The 15,272-nt window shown below is 52.2% G+C and overlaps 1 protein-coding gene across 7 annotated transcripts in view; it reads right to left on the bottom strand.

The window, feature by feature from the left end:
• RAPGEF1 (Rap guanine nucleotide exchange factor 1) overlaps positions 1-15,272 on the bottom strand; it is a 432,768-nt gene that overhangs the window by 88,454 nt on the left and 329,042 nt on the right. For 3 of the 7 annotated variants that reach the window (XM_069237096.1, XM_069237094.1, XM_069237093.1), the window contains exon 12: positions 2,186-2,467. The exons of the other annotated variants lie outside the window; for them this stretch is intronic. In XM_069237096.1, coding sequence (XP_069093197.1) covers positions 2,186-2,467 — 282 coding nt within the window. The remainder of the gene's footprint in view (positions 1-2,185; positions 2,468-15,272) is intronic. 7 annotated transcript variants of the gene reach the window in all.

Below are 15,272 nucleotides of genomic sequence, written 5' to 3' on the forward strand. Positions count from 1 at the left end.
GGGCAGAGCCCAGGCCTCCTCGATCTGCAACAGGTAGGGCATAGGTCTCTTCAATCTGCAACAGGAAGGCCCCAAATCCCCTCAACCTGCAGCAGGAAGGGCCCAGGTCTAGTAAATCTGTTGAAGGCAGAGCCCAAGTCTCCTGAATCTGTTGAAGGCAGAGCCCAAGTCTCCTGAATCTGTTGAAGCAGAGCCCAATTCTCCTGAATCTGCAGAAGGCAGAGTCCAGGTCTCTAATCTGTAGCAGGCAGAGCCCAAGTCTCTAATCTGTAGCAGGCAGAGCCCAAGTCTCTAATCTGTAGCAGGCAGAGCCCAAGTCTCTAATCTGTAGCAGGCAGAGCCCAAGTCTCTAATCTGTAGCAGGCAGAGCCCAAGTCTCTAATCTGTAGCAGGCAGAGCCCAAGTCTCTAATCTGCAGCAGGCAGAGCCCTAGTCTCCTTAATCTGCAGCAGGCAGAGCCCTAGTCTCCTCAATCAGCAGCAGGTAGAGTCCAGGTTTCCTCAATCTTTAGCAGGCTGAGCCCAATTTTCCTCAATCTGCAGCAGGTGCAACTCTGGTCTCCTCCATTTACAGCAGGAGAGCTCAGGCCTCCATCTACAGCAGGACAGCTTAGGTCTCCTCAATCTGCAGAAGGCAGCCCACTCCTCTTCAATCTGCAGCAATCAGAGTCCAGGTTGCCTCAATCTGTAGCAAGCAGAGCTCCGGTGTTCCCAATCTGCAACAGATAGAGCCCATGTATCTTCACTCTGCAGCAGGTAGAGCCCAGGTATCCTCACCCTGCAGCAGGCAGAGCCCAGGTCTCCTCACCCTGCAGCAGGCAGAGCCCAGGTCTCCTCACCCTGCAGCAGGCAGAGCACAGGTCTCCTCACCCTGCAGCAGGCAGAGCACAGGTCTCCTCACCCTGCAGCAGGCAGAGCACAGGTCTCCTCACCCTGCAGCAGGCAGAGCACAGGTCTCCTCACCCTGCAGCAGGCAGAGCACAGGTCTCCTCACCCTGCAGCAGGCAGAGCACAGGTCTCCTCACCCTGCAGCAGGCAGAGCACAGGTCTCCTCACCCTGCAGCAGGCAGAGCACAGGTCTCCTCACCCTGCAGCAGGCAGAGCACAGGTCTCCTCACCCTGCAGCAGGCAGAGCACAGGTCTCCTCACCCTGCAGCAGGCAGAGCACAGGTCTCCTCACTCTGCAGCAGGCAGAGCCCAGGTATGCTCAATATGCAGCAGGCAGAGCCACCATCTCCTACAGCAGATACCAAGCCTCCTGAGGCTGCAGCACAAGGAACTCCTACTTAACAAGCAGGCTAATACTCCTGACTTTGTAGTGTATTTATCCCACCTCTCCTAAATCCTAAAAGTATGAATATCCTACCTCCCCTGATTCTGCAGCAGGCTTACTTCACCTCTTGTTAATCTGCAGCCTGCAGATTTAGCCTCTTATGAATTTGCAGCATGCACAGTTCACCTCTGAGCCTGCAGCAAGAAGAGTCACTGCTTGTGAATCTGCAACTTGCTGAGCCCACTCCTGCTTGCATATGCAGCATCCTGAGCTCACTTCTTCAAGCACTACACAGCTTCAGCATACCAAGAATCTGCCTGCTGCAGCATGTCAAACCAAAGTCACCCCTCAAGGCCCCTCTAATGAGCCAAGGCCTGTGCCTTTTGTGCATGCCTTGCCCAGTGCAGAGCAGTCAAGTGCATCTACAAGCAACTGTCTTGATTTTGCCTGAAACAAAGGCATCAGTGTACATTCACATTCATTCTGGTGGATACACACCTTCTTAGGGTACACGCCAGCCACCACAATTTACCAAACCCCACCACAGACTAGTCTACCACAAGCCAACTATTGTTCATGGTTTATCACACACCCTGGATGGGTAATACGTCACTCCTCATGTAAGGACAGTGGTTATCTAAGGACGTCATTTATGGGCCAGATATGGACAAACCGTGTTTGAAATACTATTACCGCTGCCTCAGTGTTGGCATGTAATGCACTTTTTAAAGAGGGACATATTTATATGTCTAAAAACTCTGCCACTGAATACCATGAAGAGCTATACCTTTGAGTAGTCATGTCATTCCTAACTAAGAGGGTACACACACAAAGTGGAACACAAAGTTCTAATTTCAGAAGGATGCCCTCCCTGCCCACCGCCACACCACCCACAAAACGCCGCATTTCTCACCACAGGCGTCTGGAGAGAATCAGTGAAAGAAGACTGAGAAGCAAGGCAGTGAGGCGCGATCCCGCTAGAACTGCTGTCCTGAGAGGAGAGGGAGCCGACAGGCTCATCCGGGCCACTCGGTGATGGCTCTGCAGCGAGTGGCCCCATCGGCCCAGAGCTCTCAGACAGGTGGACAGGAGGGAAATGGGAAGAATAACAGGTGGCAGAGGACAGGTGAGAAGGAACAGAAGCTGGGCTTCGGGAGGCAAAGTCCTGCGAGTATGACCGGAACACAGATTTGTACTATAAGGGCAGAGGTGGAAGGGGTTTGGGTAGTGGAAGGGGGAAACGGAAAAGGAGGGAAAGACAGACAAAAGAAAAGGCTGTTAGAATTAGATCACTTCAGACAACACACGCTCAGTGCAGCGCGAGAGACAGAGGAATCCCTCTCCTGCATATATTGCCACAGACAGTGAATGCAAGGTACCCTAGACTTGGAGTTCAGGGTGGGTTAGGAAAGTGCAGCAGACAACCAGGAGTGTAGGCAGGCTGAGCACCCTAGAGAAGGACACACAGGTCAGAGCACCAGCCTGCACATACATAGGGAGAGTAAAGCACACTGCAAACGAGTGAGAAAGATCTAAAACTGAAAACGTTAGGGCGTAGGGACACTGAGTGCATCTCAGCAGAGAGGGACAGCCAGGACTGGAGGCAGGAGAGTAGATAGACTGAGTGTACCTTAGAGAAGCAGGACGGACCAGACAGAGCCTAGAGTGTAGGCAGAAACTGAGTGCATCTTTGCACAGAGGGACAGACACAGCAAAAATCAGAGTGCAGGCAAACTATGGGAACCTCAGATCATAGGAACATACATGACAGAGATCAAGGAGTGTAGGCAGACTATGGGCACCTTGGCACAGAGGGACAGACAGGACCGATATCCAGGACAGTAGGCAAACTATGGGCACCTTATCAGACAGGAATAGACAGGGCAGAGATCAAGTAGTGTAGAAAAACAATGGGCACCTTGGCACAGAGAGACAGAAAGGAGAGAGAGCAATGAGTGTAGGCCAACTATGGGCCCCTTGGTACAAAGGAACAGATAGGACAGCAAGCCAGTGGCATAGGCAGACAAGTACAACTTAGCACAGAGGGACAGACAGGACAGAGATCCAGGAATGTAGTCAGACGATCACCTTCCATGACAGGGCGAGACAGCACAAGGAGTGTAGGCAGACTATGGGCACCTTGGCACAGAGGGACAGACAGGACAGAGATCCAGGAATGTAGGCAGATGAAGAGCACCTTCCATGACAGAGCGAGACAGGAGACCGCACAAGGAATGTAGGCAGACTATCGGCACCTTAACGGAGAAGAACAGACAGCCACTGGGATAGGCAGACTGAGTGCAGCTTAGTAGCAGTATGGAAGGCAGGACAGAGGGCAAAGAATGTAGACGCACTATGGGCATCTTAGCAGAGAGGGACAGACAGGGAGTCGCATAGGTGGACCAAGTACATCTCATATGAGCACGAAAGACAGGACAAAGATAGGCAGACTGACTGCACAATAGCAGACACACAGACGGGACAGAGTGAGTCGAGCAGGAAGGCTGAGTGCACCTTAGTAGAGAGGGACAGACAGGATAGAGGGCCCGAAGTGTAGGCAGACGAGAGGAACAGACAGGACAGAGGACCAGTAGTGTAGACAGGCTGGGAGCAACTTGGAGAGGGACAAACAGGACAGAGTGAGGGGCGTAGGCTTGCACATCAGCCAGACCTGGATGTCCAGCACCTCCCTTAAGCACAATCCAATTAAAGCAGAACTTGTATTGTTCGCCAAGAACAACAAACAAGTTACAGTACAATCCTGACTCTGTGGCATGAATCTTGACAGCTTTAAAGACCAACTCTCACCAAATACCAAAATCAGTTGGAGTCACCCTGGACAAGAACCTCTCCCTCAAAGAACACACAAAGGCGACCTGGTACCAGCTGTCTCTTCTAAAGAAAGCCACAGTTTTTTCCAGAAATCAGCTTTAGAACTCCTGCTCACGCCCTTGTTCTCTTGCATCTGGATGGAAGTAATGCCCAACTACATGGCCTCCCAGACTCCACACTGGCATCTCTCAGAGGCATCCTTCACGTTGCAGCACGTCTCATTGAGGGCCTGAAGAAATATAAATGTATCACTCCCATTGTAAGGAAATGCCTCCTTGGCATGGTTACCCCCTGACTTTTTGCCTTTGCTGATGCTATGTTTTGATTTGAAAGTGTGCTGAGGCCTGCTAACCAGGCCCCAGCACCAGTGTTCTTTCCCTAACCTGTACTTTTGTTTCCACAATTGGCACACCCTGACATCCAGGTAAGTCCCTTGTAACTGGTACCCCTGGTACTAAGGGCCCTGATGCCAGGGAAGGTCTCTAAGGGCTGCAGCATGTCTTATGCCACCCTGGGGACCCCTCACTCAGCACAGACACACTGCTTGCCAGCTTGTGTGTGCTAGTGAGAACAAAATGAGTAAGTCGACATGGCACTCCCCTCAGGGTGCCATGCCAACCTCACACTGCCTATGAAGTATAGATAAGTCACCCCTCTAGCAGGCCTTACAGCCCTGAGGCAGGGTGCACTATACCATAGGAGAGGGCATAAGTGCATGAGCACTATGCCCCTACAGTGTCTAAGCAAAACCTTAGACATTGTAAGTGCAGGGTAGCCATAAGAGTATATGGTCTGGGAGTCTGTCATGCACGAACTCCACAGCACCATATTGGCTACACTGAAAACTGAGAAGTTTGGTATCAAACTTCTCAGCACAATAAATGCACACTGATGCCAGTGTACATTTTATTGTAACATACACCCCAAAGGGCACCTTAGAGGTGCCCCCTGAAACCTTCACCGACTAACCGTGTAGGCTGACTAGTTTTAGCAGCCTGCCACACACCAGACATGTTGCTGGCCACATGGGGAGAGTGCCTTTGTCACTCTGTGGCTAGTAACAAAGCCTGTACTGGGTAGAGGTGCTTCACACCCCCCCCTGCAGGAACTGTAACACCTGGCGGTGAGCCTCAAAGGCTCACCTCCTTTGTTACAGCACCCCAGGGTACTCCAGCTAGTGGAGTTGCCGCCCCCTCCGGCCACGGCCCCACTTTTGGCGGCAAGGCCGGAGGAGATAATGAGAAAAACAAGGAGGAGTCACTGGCCAGTCAGGACAGCCCCTAAGGTGTCCTGGGCTGAGGTGACTAACTTTTAGAAATCCTCCTTAGGGATGTGCCCCCCTCTCCTCTGGGAGGAGGCACAAAGAGGGTGTAGCCACCCTCAGGGCTAGTAGCCATTGGCTACTAACCCCCCAGACCTAAACACACCCCTAAATTCAGTATTTAGGGGCTCCCCAGAACCTAGGAACTCAGATTCCTGCAAACCTAAGAAGAAGAGGACTGCTGAAGTGAAAAACCTGCAGAGAAGACGGATACACCAACTGCTTTGGCCCCAGCTCTACCGACCGGTCTCCCCACTTCTAAAGACACTGCACCAGCGACGCGTTCCACAGGGACCAGCGACCTCTGAAGCCTCAGAGGACTACCCTGCATCTAGAAGGACCAAGAACTCCCGAGGACAGCTGCTCTGTTCACCAAAGACTGCAACTTTGCAACAAAGAAGCAACTTTGAGCCACACACGTTTCCCGCCGGAAGCGTGAGACTTTGCACTCTGCACCCGACACCCCCGGCTCGACTTGTGGAGAACAATCACTTCAGGGAGGACTCCCCGGCGACTGCGAGACCGTGAGTAGCCAGAGTTGACCCCCCTGAGCCCTCACAGCGACGCCTGCAGAGGGAATCCCGAGGCTCCCCCTGACCGCGACTGCCTGCTTCAAAAACCCGACACCGGGTAGACGCAGTGCACCCGCAGCCCCAAGGACCTGACGGATCCGACCTCCAGTGCAGGAGCGACCCCCAGGTGGCCCTCTCCCTTGCCCAGGTGGTGGCTACCCCGAGGAGCCCCCTCCCCCCACTTGCCTGCATCGCTGAAGTGACCCCTTAGTCTCCCATTGATTTCTATTGAAAACCCGACGCTTGTTTGCACACTGCACCCGGCCGCCCCCGTGTCGCTGAGAGTGTACTTTCTGTGTGGACTGGTGTCCCCCCCGGTGCCCTACAAAACCCCCCTGGTCTGCCCTCCGAAGACACGGGTACTTACCTGCTGGCAGACTGGAACCGGGGCACCCCCTTCTCCATTGAAGCCTCTGCGGTTTGGGCACCACTTTTACCTCTGCACCTGACCGGCCCTGAGCTGCTGGTGTGGTAACTTTGGGGTTGCTCTGAACCCCCAACGGTGGGCTACCTTGGACCCAAACTTGAACCCCGTAGGTGGTTTACTTACCTGCACAAACTAACAAACACTTACCTCCCCCCAGGAACTGTTGAAAATTGCACTGTGTCTAGTTTTAAAATAGCTATATGTCATTTATGTGAAAACTGTATATGCTATTTTGCTAATTCAAAGTTCCTGAGTGAAATACCTTTCATTTAAAGTATTGTTTGTGATTCTTGAACCTGTGGTTCTTAAAATAAACTAAGAAAATATATTTTTCTATACAAAAACCTATTGGCCTGGAATTGTCTCTGAGTGTGTGTTCCTCATTTATTGCCTGTGTGTGTACAACAAATGCTTAACACTACTCCTTTGATAAGCCTACTGCTCGACCACACTACCACAAAATAGAGCATTAGAATTATCTCTTTTTGCCACTATCTTACCTCTAAGGGGAACCCTTGGACTCTGTGCATGCTATTTCTTACTTTGAAATAGTACATACAGAGCCAACTTCCTACACTCAGCACACGTGCAGCCAGTACACCATCAGACTACAGACTGAAAACTATAAAAAAGAAAAAACAAGACAACAGGCCTTTTCCATCTATCCACCCAGGATCTGGAACGACATTCCAGTAGCCATCAGGACTGTCCATCTCCTATTCCAATTTAGGAAGGGTTGAAGACTCACCTCTTTAGAGGACACTACATCACAATGCCACAAGCGTCGTCAGCACTATAGAAATGACATATAGATAATGTAACAGACAGGGTGCACCTTAGCACATAGGGACAGACAGGACAGTTCGGGAAGTGCCGTAGGCAGACTAAGTACACCTTAGCATGGCAGACAGGAAGGACAGTCAGGGTTGTACGAATACAGGTGCTCCTTAGTGGAATGGTATAAAAAGGATGTAAGGAAAGCTAGGAGAGCTGGCAGACTGTGCGCACCTTTCCTTAGTGGAGAGGAGCAAAAAAGATATGTGAGGGGGACTGGAGGAACCTCAGCAGATTGGGGCAAACAGGACATGGAGAGGGGTAAGGTTGCAAGGAGGGTGACCGATACAAAGTACGTCTGATCACATGCAACAAGCAGAAAAGGCCTTAGTAGAACAAAGATACAGGAAGAGATAGGGGTTTAGTAAGAGGGAGAGCAACTTGGGAGAACATGGACATATGACCTACATTGACCATGGAGTAAGGAGGAAGAGCAAACCCTAGCAGGTGAAGGGGTGATAAAACAAAACAACATAAAGCAGATTTCTCAAAGCAGCTGAGTGGAGCGGAGTAGGTAGGACACGCAGCACCATGTGTGTATGAGATCCGAAGGCGCCTCAGCACATAGATCACAACTAGAAAGGCACAGACGCAGCAGCAGGTAAGGAAGCAACGTTAGTAGCAGAAGGGATGTAACAAGTCTGGAAGCAGTGCAGTGGAGTAGGACAGACTGAATGAGAGAGCTAAGGAGTGTGAAAAGGGCAGGCCGGTTTGCACCCGAGCAAATGGGTGACACGTGAAACGTCAGGGTGGGAGGGTGAATGAACCACCTTAGGTGAGAAGGATCTCAAAAACACAGCTGGTTGTAGCGAAACTAAAAACCCACATGACAGGCAAAATTCTAAGGAGAAAGATGAAGGAAAGGAGAATGGATCACCAGAAAGACGGGGCCAGACATGAAACACAGAGAGCCAGTGTTGTATGTTGAATTAACCGCAGATGAGCAGGCATGGCACGATGACAGGCAGGGATTCAAGCAGGGTGAATGAACCTCAGCGGATGAGCAAGGTGTGTAAAGCCGCTGAAGTGCCCAAGCAGGGTACATCATCAGATGCAGAGAAAAATGCATTAAGAGGGATAGCCCACTTCAGCAGAGCAGGGTCCCTAGATTGGCAGAAGACCAGGGTTCAGGGAAGCGGAAGGCACTTCAGTGGAGTATGCTATGTCAAATGGTAGGGGAAGATCAACAGGCTACTTGCCGCTAAGTGGGCAGACAGGACAAGCAGACTCAGAGGCTGACCGTGTGTCAGTGGCTTCTAATCAACATCCCACCCAAGTATCACTGTGTACAGACATTGAAATGCATTACGGAAAGCATCTGTATCAGTGCTAGGCACCCTGGGTCTACAAGGGATGCAGAATCACAGTTCATCAGGTCTCATTAAATGTGCATGGCACCCATAGAAAGTGAGTATCAAGGAATGTCACAACCAAGTAGAAAAATATTTATATTTAAAATTAAAAATGGAAAATATACAAAGAGGAAGGCTGTGTGGAAGTAATCGGATATACAATTTGCAATGAAGCAGTGGGCAACACTAGCCTGAGAAGGAGTAGGTAAGAAGGAATTTGTTATCATTAGGCCGGGCAGCTACAATGGAGAGCACTGGGCAGGGAAACACTGGGACAAACTAGGTAGGGAAGTGTTTTGTGACCTAGGCAAAAATACACTGGGTGACTAAGCACTCAGCAGCACATGGAAGGAGTGAACCTCAGCCAAGAGACACCAGGCAGGGTACCTCTAGGCATCTCCCCCGTTAGCAACACCGGACAGGGTTAGGTTTACACCAGTGAGTAAGACTGGGATGAACGCCCACTGCAGATGAACAGCACGGTTGATAAAAGGAGGAAACAGAGAGACCAAGGAAGAGATGGAAAAGGAAAACAGACAACATCTGCAGGAGAAAACAAAAGGTGATTGCAAGCACACAACCTTGGTGTCTGTAACTGCCTCTGCACTTAACCAATTCATACCACCGCTCAAGTGATGTCTGCTCACATCTGGTATCTATTGCTTTCTGTCAGTCTGTTCACAGTGTGGACCTATGGAAATTACTGCTCTAAGGAGGTCTGTTTACAGCTAGGACTTATTCGTGAGCCCACTCTCTGTATGTCTGTTCACAGCTGGTATCTCTTGCTTTCTGTGTGTCTGTTCACAGCTGGTATCTCTTGCTTTCTGTGTGTCTGTTCACAGCTGGTATCTCTTGCTCTCTGTGCGTCTGTTCACAGCTGGTATCTATTGCTCTCTGTAGGTCTGTTCACAGTGTGGAGCTGTTGAAATCACTGCTGTAAGGATGTCTGTCTACAGCTTGGACTTGCTCGTAACCCTGCTCTCGCTATGTCTGTTCACAGCTGGTATCTCTTGGTCTATGTATGTCTGTTTACAGCTGGGGCTGGTTCGTAATCTCACTGTAGGAAAGTGTCCTCTTTCTTGGCAAGGTTACCCCCATTTTCTGCCTGTTGTCCGTGTGTTTGACTGTGTTCACTGGGATCCTGCTAACCCCTCTCCCATCTAACTTCCCACAACTGGCATACTGGTCCCCCCATGTAAGTCCCTAGTATATAGTACCTAGGTACCCAGGGCATTGGTGTACCAGGGGATCCCCATGGGCTGCAGCAGTTATTCTGCCACCCATAGGGAGCCCATGCAAAGGGTTCTGCAGGCCTGTCATTGCAGTCCGGGTGAAACAGGTGCATGCACCAGTTTTCACTACAGGTCACTGCACCAGGTCACCACCAGTCACCCCTATGGTAGGTCCTCTCAGACCAGAAGGCAGGGTGTAGGTACCTGTGTTTGAGGGCACCCCTGCACTTGCAGAGGTGCCCCCACAAACTCCAGGCCCATTTTCTTGGACTTTGTGAGTGCGGGGATGCCACTTTATGTGTGTATTGGACATAGGTCACTACCTATGTCTGGCTACATAATGGTAACTCTGAACCTGGGCAATGTCAGGCCTGCAGAACCCTTTGCATGGGCTCCCTATGGGTGGCAGAACACTGCTGCAGTCCATAGGGATCCCCTGGAACCCCAATGCCCTGGGTACCTAAGTACAATATACTAGGGACTTACTTGGGGAGACCAGTATGCCAATTGTGGGAAGACAACTGTACAGTTACCAAGTTAGAAGGGAGACGGCCTAACCAATGGGGTGGTCCTGGTTAGCAGGGTCCCAGTGGACACAGTCAAACACACTCACAACAGGCAGAAAAATGGGGGGTAACCATGCCAAGAAAGAGGGCACTTTCCTACAGGCCATTTAGGTGGCCCAAACCATATACTAAAATAGTGGCATGCAAAGTGAAGTCATCCATCAAAGGATATGGAGTAGTTAGAGGGGAGCTGGGAGAACTCGGGACCCGAAGAGGTGAGTACCTAAGTGACCCCCAGCGACCAGGAGAGCATAGTTTAGGTACCTGGCCTTCCCAAGGACTAACAAGAGGACTTACCAAGAGGAAGATTGCAAGACCAGGACCAAGAAGAAGATCTAAAAAAGAAGGGGACAGAGTCAAGTCCACACAGGAGTGTCCAGAAGGGGCAGGAACCACTACCCACCCCTCTGTGGATGAAGAACCAGGTCAACGAGTGAAGTTGAAGATCAGTTCTGGAGCCCAGCCGCTACAGAGAAGTCATTAGAGCCATGCAGCTGATGTCCCACGTTGGTCGCCAGGTCGCAGTTTGTCAGTATGACCACCAATAAGCCTTGGCAAATGCGAGTTGGAGCAAAAGAAGAGTTGCAGAGCTGAAGAGGGCCAGCAAGGCCCAAGGGAGCAGAGTCCGGGCTGACCCTCAGCACTCGGGAGAGCCAGCAGAAGCAGTCGCAGCCGCCACAGGCGACCCACTGGCAGCCGGCACAGTAAGTTGCAGTGAGGCCCAGTCAACACACCTGGAAAGAGGTCCCACGTTGCTAGAGCAGCAGAGGATAGACTGTCCTTGCAAGGATGAAGTGCTAGAGGCCAGGGATACTTGAACCCTGAGGATCCCTTGGAGCAAGAGTCAACAAGTCTTGGTTGCTGCAAGAGTCACAGTGCACAGGGGTACCATTCTGCAAGGAAAGGCAAGGGCTCACCGTCTCCCAAGTTGGACAGCAGGGGTAGAGAGGACCAAGGGGACCGCTCAGACCCACCACCTGTGTTGGAGATTCTTCCTGGAGCTGAATGGAAGAAGATCCGAGCAGCCGGTCCTTGTTTGCCTTAGGTGCCTATGCATGCAGGGGAGTGACTCCTTCATTCCAAGGATGCACAGCCGTGGAAACAATGTTGCAAGGCAAGGTTGTCTCGGGAGTTGCAGGCTTGTTTGGTTCCTGAAGAGTCCAGTTGTGGTTCCAGTGGCCAGGAGCAGAAGAGGTAGTTGCAGAGGAGTCTTGCACGCAAGGGAGTCCCTAAATAGTCCTACCAGGGGGATAGGACACTCTGCAGGGTGACCACCTATCAGAGGAGGCCACTGACGCCAGTCACCTGTCCTGATCAACCAGATGCTCCTAGGGGCCCCTACACATCTTGTTTTCAAGATGGCAGAATCAAGTGGGCATCTGGAAGAGCTCTGGGCACCACCTCTGGGGTGGTGATGGCCACCTCTGTGTGCTTTCGCACCAGAGCAGGGACTAGGGGTCCTGGACTGGTGCGAACCGGATTATGCAAGGGGGGCACCAAATGTGCCCTTCAAAGCAAGCTGGTGGCGTAGGGAGGCTACCCTTCCCCAGCCATGTAACACCTGTTTCCAAGCGACAGGGCGCTGCCTCCCTCTTCCACAGGAAATCCTCTGTACTGCCTTCCCCTGCCTGAGCTGGTCAAGCAGGACGGCCGAAACCTGTCCGAGGGGCTGCAGCAGTGCGGGCTGCCCCCAAACCTTGAAAGAATGGTAGAAGCAATACTGGGGGGTCCTCTAAGGAGCCCCCAGAGTGCATGGAGTCATGCCGCCAATACTGGCATTAGTGTCGGGGTGTGATTCTGACATGTCTGACACCAAACATGCCCAGGTTCAGAGTTACCATTATGTAGCTGGACAACAGGTACGGGGGACAGTACACGGGTAAAATGGCTTCCCGGCACTTGTGAAGTCCAGTGCATTGGAACTGGAGTTCATAGGGGCACCTCTGCTCATGCAGGGGTGCCCTCACACACGGGCACCAGCACCCTACCCTCTGGGCTAGGAGGGCCTACCATAGGGGTGACTCCCAGTGACCTGGTGCCGTGACATGCCGTGAAAGGATGCATGCGCCTTTTCAGGCAGGCCGCACTGGCAGGCCTATAGAGAGTTTGCAATGGGGGGCATAATACATGTTACAGCCCAGGGGGGACACCTAGTGTACCAATGCCCTGGGTACCTAGGTACTAGGGACTTACTGGGGTACACCAGTATGCCAATAGTGGGGTGTAAAAGGTACTAAAGCAATCAAATGTGGAGGAGAGAGCACAATCACTTGGGTACTGTTTAGTGGGGGTAACCATGCCAAAAAGAGTGGCTTTCCTACTGCTCTGGGGCTATTGGGTGTATCCAGGTATGCACCTTGCAAGTCCGCAGAGTGCACTCAGGCACTATCCCTAGTCAGAGCTCGCAGACCACATGCAGGCACTGTCCCAAGCCTGGGGCTACTGGGTGCATTCAGGCATGCATCCTGAGATCGCGTAGAGTGCATGCAGGCACCGTACCCAGCCCAGGGGCATTCAGGCATGCACCCTTTGAGTCCACAGAACACGTGTAGGTAGTGTCCCTAGCCCGGGGGCTCCTGGGTGCTTTAATCAGCCATGCACCTAGCAAGTCCGCAGAACACGTGCAGGCACTGTCCCTAGCCCAGGGCTATCTGCAGTCCGCTGGCCCCTCTTGGAGTAGACAAGAGTGCGCTGATAGACTGGTTGGGCCCTGGGAGGTTGTAGCCTACAAAAGGGTTCGGATGCACCTGTGAGGCACTTCTGGAGAGCCCTTCTAGACCTGGGCGAGGTGCACCAACTGAGAAGAGGCCTGCATAGGAGTGAGGGGAGGTGATTCCTCTCCTCAGGCTAGGAGTTTCTTAGGTCTGAATTCACAACGCCCTGTCACCACCCTCTGAAAAGGTTGAAACTCTCCTGTAGCTGTGTGGATTCAATGTTGAACTATTGGGGGAGGGAGAAAGGAGGGCACCTAGGTTCCAAGAAATAGATTTGTGAAGGCCCATACTGGGCAGACAGGTGGCCCTGGCATCTGCTTATTAGACAGAGGCTGCTGCCAAGGATGGACAGCCCTGTATGCATGCCCTGCAATGCTGACGAGTCGCAGGATTCAACGTCCTCATCACTCAGTACAACAAGGCTGGAAGCTGAGGCTCAGGCATGGGGTGGGGTGCGTATGTTGGTAGAGAGGGGAAGCAGAAGAGCCCAGTACTGGAGAGCAGGAGCACTGCAGGTCAGGCATGGATGGGGTGCACCGGCCTAGCTGTGTAAAGCTGCAGAGGTGAGGTGGAGGTGCGCTGCAGAGGGAGGTGGGGAGGCACAGTACTGGTAGAGCAGGGGAGCTGCAGGTCAGGACCGGGGGCATTGGCACCAGTACTATATATACTAGAGGAGTTGCAGAGCCGTCTGTGGGGGTCACAGTACTGGTAGAGCAGGGGAGCTGCAGTTCAGGACAGGGGGTGTTGGCACCAGTACTATATATACTAGAGGAGCTGCAGAGCCGTGTGTGGGGGTCACAGCACAGTACTGGTAGAGCAGGGGTGCTGCAAGTCAGGACCGGGGGTGTTGGCACCAGTACTATATATACTAGAGGAGCTGCAGAGCTGTGTGTGGGGTTCACAGTACGGGTAGAGCAGGGGTGCTGCAGGTCAGGACCGGGGGTGTTGGCACCAGTACTATATATACTAGAGGAGCTGCAGAGCTGTGTGTGGGGGTCACAGCACAGTACTGGTAGAGCAGGGGAGCTGCAGGTCAGGACCGGGGGTGTTGGCACCAGTACTATATATACTACAGGAGGAGCTCCAGAGACGTGTGTGGGGGCCACAGTACTGGTAGAGCAGGGGTGCTGCAAGTCAGGACCGGGGTGTTGGCACCAGTACTATATATACTAGAGGAGCTGCAGAGCTGTGTGTGGGGTTCACAGTACTGGTAGAGCAGGGGTGCTGCAGGTCAGGACCGGGGGTGTTGGCACCAGTACTATATATACTAGAGGAGCTGCAGAGCTGTGTGTGGGGGTCACAGTACTGGTAGAGCAGGAGAGCTGCAGGTCAGGACGGGGGTGTTGGCACCAGTACTATATATACTAGAGGAGGAGCTGCAGAGCCGTGTGTGGGGGTCACAGCACAGTACTGGTAGAGCAGGGGTGCTGCTGGTCAGGACCGGGGGTGTTGGCACCAGTACTATATATACTAGAGGAGCTGCAGAGCTGTGTGTGGGGGGCACAGTACTGTCAGAGCAGGGGTGCTGCAGGTCAGGACCTGGGGTGTTGGCACCAGTACTATATATACTAGAGGAGCTGCAGAGCCGTGTGTGGGGGTCACAGCACAGTACTGGTAGAGCAGGGGAGCTGCAGGTCAGGACCGGGGATGTTGGCACCAGTACTATATATACTACAGGAGGAGCTCCAGAGACGTGTGTGGGGGCCACAGTACTGGTAGAGCAGGGGTGCTGCAGGTCAGGACCGGGGGGGGTTGGCACTGGTACTATATATAGTAGAGGAGCTGCAGAGCCGTGTGTGGGGGTCACAGTACTGGTAGAGCAGGGGTGCTGCTGGTCAGGACGGGGGTTCACTGGCACCAAGGGGTGTTGGCACCAGTACTATACAGGGAGTGCAGAATTATTAGGCAAATGAGTATTTTGACCACATCATCCTCTTTATGCATGTTGTCTTACTCCAAGCTGTATAGGCTTGAAAGCCTACTACCAATTAAGCATATTAGGTGATGTGCATCTCTGTAATGAGAAGGGGTGTGGTCTAATGACATCACCACCCTATATCAGGTGTGCATAATTATTAGGCAACTTCCTTTCCTTTGGCAAAATGGGTCAAAAGAAGGACTTGACAGGCTCAGAAAAGTAAAAAATAGTG

This window comes from Pleurodeles waltl, chromosome 6 (genome assembly GCF_031143425.1).
Source record: "Pleurodeles waltl isolate 20211129_DDA chromosome 6, aPleWal1.hap1.20221129, whole genome shotgun sequence".
Lineage (NCBI taxonomy): Eukaryota > Metazoa > Chordata > Amphibia > Caudata > Salamandridae > Pleurodeles > Pleurodeles waltl.